The following is a 5420-nucleotide window of genomic DNA, read 5'->3' as shown; positions in this document are numbered from 1 at the left end:
AAATCCTAAACCACAAACTCAGACCACGGACCCCGGACTCAGACCATGGACCTGAACCGAACCTCGGACTTGACTTGAAGCCCAGACCCTGGACCATGAACTCGGACTCGGTCCCGGCCTCAGACCCAAATCTAGACCAAGACCTCGGCCCCGACCTAAATCTAGACCTCAAACTCCAGTCTTGGCCTCGACCCCAACCTTAGACCTAAATCCTAAACCCAAATTGGGACCCGGACCCCGGCCCCATACCCAACTTAAATAAAAACAACAAATAAAAATAAAATTTACAAAATACATTTTTATTTTTTGTTTTTAAAATTAAAAAATAAAATTAATTATAGAACAAATTTGTTTTTCAAAAATAAAATTTTAAAATTAATATTATTGCGTCAGCTCCCCTTATATAGGGTGGCTTTTATAAAGCAAGGAACGGAAGCAAAATTGATAGAGCTTCTTCTTGAAAAGTTGCTCGTACATGCACATGGTGGCCGACCATATTCAATTATTTTTTTTAGCATATACATATATAATATACCCCTAAAAAAAAATATAGATTTCATGAAAATATTAAAAATTCTCACTTTTTTAAAAAAGTCAATCTTATTAATTTATTGCAAAACGATAAGGAAATCAGATCCCACATGCAACATCTCCAATCCATATAAATAATATATGTAGACTAATTTTGTAATAACTTCCACATTATTGTTGTTCCTTCACATATTATATATCTACACAATTTTTTTTTATTAATCATTATCGTTTTCGAGTAGACTTTTTGTATATGTAATTTAAATAGAAGTTTCTATACGATTTTTGTTATAATTTAAATTGCAGCACTAGTTGCAATAGGAGTTTTTATGTAAAATTTTATAAGAATGAAAAAAAAAAAAAAAAATCTATTTTTGGAGTGTAAAAAATGAAAAAAAAAAAAAAAAAAAAAAACCCCAAATTTTAATATGCATTAGTTTTTAATAAATTTGCACGTACACACGGCACCATATATTCAAAGTAGCTAGTCGTAAAAGTAATAGTTAGGATTCCATTAATTATTAAGAGGCAAATTAAAACTCAATTACTCAATAATTTACATACAACTAATACTCACAAATTGCAAACCTCATTTTTTTGAATTCCCTTTCGATAATATCAATATTAGAGAGTGGGATTTATTACTCTAAACTAAACATGTTTGTGTCCTAATCTTAAAGAGAAATGCTAAAGGGCACTACTGGTGCCTAGCACCCTTCTACGTGTCAATATCGCTATTGGTGCAATTAAGTATCGGGTCCCATATAGTTTAATATAATAATTTTTATAGAATATCGCTAGCCAATTGCAAGTCGACACATTTAGAAGGTGCTAGGCACTACTGGTGTCCAATAGCAATGCTCAATCTTAAATTACCAATAACATTTATTTATTTATTGATGATTTATAGTAATATCAAATTGTGTGGAATTACTATATATATGTAAAAAAAATTACAGGTTGGCTTATTAAATAAAAAGTACTGTTTTTTTTTCTCTCTTCAAAGGTTAGTAAAAAAAATAGTTAATTAACCCGATTTGTAATTATCAATTTATTACATTGAGACCAGCGTCAATTATTTCTACCTGAATACGCATTGAATAGGAGTAGTTTTGGTAGATAGAGCTCCTTAAATGGTGAATTCACTCTCCCTTCTAATTTTTCCCCAAACCAACTTTATTTCACGTTATATAAGACTCCCATAGTCTCACCATCTTTTCCCCAATTCACATTTCTCTCTCTCTCTCTCTAGTTATTACAACAACACAACTTTAAAATATTATCGTTTTATAAATCTTTCCTTGATAGAGATCGAGAATTTTAAAGCTATATAGTACTATGGAGTATATAGATATTCTTATGCTCTTCGTGGCTCTAATATTCCTCCGTGTGTGGTGGCGTCGTTGCTCCGTCATCGGCGGAGGACCAAAAAATCTCCCACCTGGACCGCCGGGATGGCCAATCGTCGGGAACCTAATCCAAGTCATCCTCGAACGACGTCACTTCATCTACGTCGTCCGAGATTTACGTAAAAAATACGGCCCAATATTCACCATGCAAATGGGCCAACGAACTCTCATTATTGTAACAAGCCCAGACTTAATCCACGAGGCCCTGGTCCAACGAGGCCCAGAGTTTGCAAGCCGACCAGCCGACTCACCTATCAGGCTTATATTTAGCGTTGGGAAATGCGCCATCAACTCAGCCGAGTACGGTCCGCTTTGGCGCGCTTTGAGGCGTAATTTCGTGACTGAACTCATTAACCCAACGAGGATAAAACAGTGCAGCTGGATTAGACACTGGGCTATGGAGTACCACATGAAGAGGATATATAAAGAGGCTTCGGAAGTTGGTTATGTTGAAGTAATGAGTAACTGTAGACTCACTATTTGTAGTGTTTTGATATGTCTTTGTTTTGGTGCAAAAATCTCTGAAGAAAGAATTAAACGCATCGAAAGTATTCTCAAAGATGTGATGTTAATAACTTTGCCTAAACTCCCTGATTTCTTGCCTTTACTCACACCCCTTTTTCGTGGTAGTGTAAGAGAAGCTAAAGAGTTGAGAAAAAAACAACTCGAGTGTTTGGTCCCACTTTTGAGGAACCGTAAAGCTTTTCTCGAAAGTGGTGCTAAGGTTAACGAGGAAATGGTCAGTCCAGCCGGCGCGGCTTACATCGACTCGCTCTTTCAGCTTGAAGCTCCTGGTCGTGGACGGCTCTCAGAAGAAGAGCTGGTGACGTTAGTTTCGGAAATCATCAACGCAGGAACAGATACAAGCGCAACTGCCTTAGAGTGGGCCCTATTCCACTTAGTCACAAACCAAGAGATTCAAGAGAAACTACACAAGGAAATAGTTGAAACGGTTGGTAAAAACGGCGTCGTTACGGAAAGTGAAGTGGAGAAAATGAGATATCTCGGGGCGATTATTAAAGAAACGTTTCGAAGACACCCGCCGAGCCATTTCTTGTTATCACACGCGGCTGTTAAAGATACGGAACTTGGTGGGTACAATATACCGGCTGACGCTAGCGTTGAGTTTTACACGGCTTGGGTTACCGAAAACCCGGATATGTGGAAAGACCCGGATGAGTTCCGACCCGAGAGGTTTATGGAAGGTGGGGATGGTGAGGACGTGGATTGGACTGGAACCAAAAGTGTGAGAATGGTTCCTTTTGGTGCCGGAAGAAGAATCTGTCCAGCTTGGACTTTGGGTACATTACATGTGAACTTATTATTGGCTAAGATGGTTCAGGCTTTTAAGTGGTTACCACTACCCAATTCGCCACCTGATCCAACTGAGACTTTTGCTTTTACTGTTGTCATGAAAAATCCTCTCAAGGCTGTTATTTTCCCTAGAACAAACTAGTTTTATTTATTTATTTATTTAAATGTTGTTTGGTCAAAACTTTAAGGAATGTGTATGTTTGGCTGCTGCTATAAATAGACCCATAAATATATTTAATTAATTATTAATTATTATGGGTTTATATGGTTTGGTTCATATATAGAAGCATCATGGTTTGGAGTTGGAGAATAGGTAGCTAGCTGAGAGTAATAGTAATAGATATATGTGTGGTTTAATTAGGTTTCCTTTAATGCGTTGAAGATTGAAGAAGCGTCTCCATTATTGATTGTCATGCCAAACCACTGTCAGATATAAATGTAATGTAATTAATGTTTTTTTTTTAAAAAAAAATTTCACGTATTATTTTGTACGATGGAGAATGGACAAGAGCATTAATGGTTATTATTATTTTGGTTGTTTTATTTTCTGAGGAAAATTAAATGCAATTTTAAATGAATATCTTGGTTCACATTGCATTAATTAATGCAAATATGAAAAAAGATTGTTCAAATATACAACATTATATAGTTATTGTTATTGGTGTAGTTTTATTTAATATGGATACAGTGTATCTAAATTAATTTTACAATTAATTATTAATTACTCGTAAAATGTCATTTTATAACTTAGAATTTAGATGATCTTTCAGTCAACACCAAAGTCCCGACCTATACCTAGAGTTCGTTTGTTATATATGGTATAAAAATCGTAAAATTTTACATTGTATTAATCTCGAACCCAACTCTACCTAGGTAGACCCAACTTCAAAATCTTACCCCGCACCAAGACCCTAACCAATCGACCCCGGACCTTGATTCTGAAAACTCAGACACCGAATATCGAACCCCAAACCAAACATCGAACCTTGCTCGAACCACAATCTGCGGTGAGAGTTTGGGGATGGGGTCCAAACCGAAAATGAGATTTGAAATTGAGGTTGAGTTTATGCTAAAAATAGTAAAATTTTACAAAATTAGTATCAAATTATAAAATTGTAATAAATAATAGTCTTTGATAATATTGTATTGTAAATAGAGGATCATAATGTGTTAATTACAATTTTTAAGTCAACTTTCACGTCTAAAATTATATGTTGAAATATTTTTTTTTCAATTTTTTTTCATAGCAGTATTCATTATAGTTTTAGTATCATCGCTGTAATTTTTTAAAAAATTTCGAATATTTTGCAGTAATAAAAATAGAGTTCATGATATTCTAGTTTATCACGCGTGTTCAAAAAATTTTAAATATATTTTTAGAACTGTAAACGAAATTTTTTAAAAATTTACAGAAATAATTAATGTTGTAAGCATAACAAATAATACTACGAAAACAAATTAGAAAATAATATTCCAACATGTGCTTTCGAATAGAAAGATTAATGAATAACTTATAATAAGATTCACAAATATCACTCAAAAAATACAATCCAACATATACAAGATAATACATTAATGAATTATTAATTAATGGCTGCGCACCTTACTAAAGAAATCCATTAATTAACGTAACTAATTTTCTGTTACTAGATTGAAGGGATATTGATAAGTATAATAAGTAAACTGATGAAAAAGTAATTTCATTAACGCACTATAACTATGATTACTAACTTTATATTATATTTTACTGGTGAAAAAGTATATATATATATATTTATAAAGAACATGATTTGTGTATAAATTAACATATTAATGGATTTATGTTTTAATTGAAAAATCTTCACACAACCCACTACTTGCCATTTCTATATGGATCTCGTGTCCAGCAAAATCCTTTTATGACACTTTTTTTTATAGTTTCTTATTTGATATGAAACACATGATAAATTAATATGTATACTTTGAATGAGTAGTAGTTCTAGAATAGTATTAATTAAATTTAACCTATTTATGCAACTTCCCACCTAATAATTAACCAACAATAAAATTGTTTGAGCTGTTTTTAGGGTATGCTGTGTGTGGAAGCTACCCAAGGTTTCTACAGATCTATAATGACTCAACTCATCACTACTGCTAAAATGTATGGACGGACAGAGACTATTCAAT

The 5420-nt window shown here is 33.6% G+C and overlaps 1 protein-coding gene across 1 annotated transcript; it reads left to right on the top strand.

Annotated features, from left to right (window-relative positions):
• The first annotated feature begins 1718 nt into the window (after window positions 1–1718).
• LOC115708153 (cytochrome P450 77A1) lies at window positions 1719–3465 on the top strand. The gene has a single exon (XM_030636363.2). It carries the CDS (start codon window positions 1870–1872, stop codon window positions 3394–3396), a length of 1527 nt encoding a protein of 508 aa, XP_030492223.1. The 5' UTR covers window positions 1719–1869; the 3' UTR covers window positions 3397–3465.
• The last annotated feature ends 1955 nt before the right edge of the window (window positions 3466–5420 follow it).

The sequence above is a fragment of the Cannabis sativa genome, chromosome 1 (assembly GCF_029168945.1).
Source record: "Cannabis sativa cultivar Pink pepper isolate KNU-18-1 chromosome 1, ASM2916894v1, whole genome shotgun sequence".
NCBI classification, from domain to species: Eukaryota; Viridiplantae; Streptophyta; class Magnoliopsida; order Rosales; family Cannabaceae; genus Cannabis; species Cannabis sativa.
Note: the sequence above shows the minus strand (reverse complement) of the source record. Positions and strands in the feature narration are given on the sequence as shown.

Coding starts and splice junctions, on each gene's coding strand:
- LOC115708153 (XM_030636363.2), top strand. CDS start 1,870: ATGGAGTATATAGATATTCTTATGCTCTTCGTGGCTCTAATATTCCTC.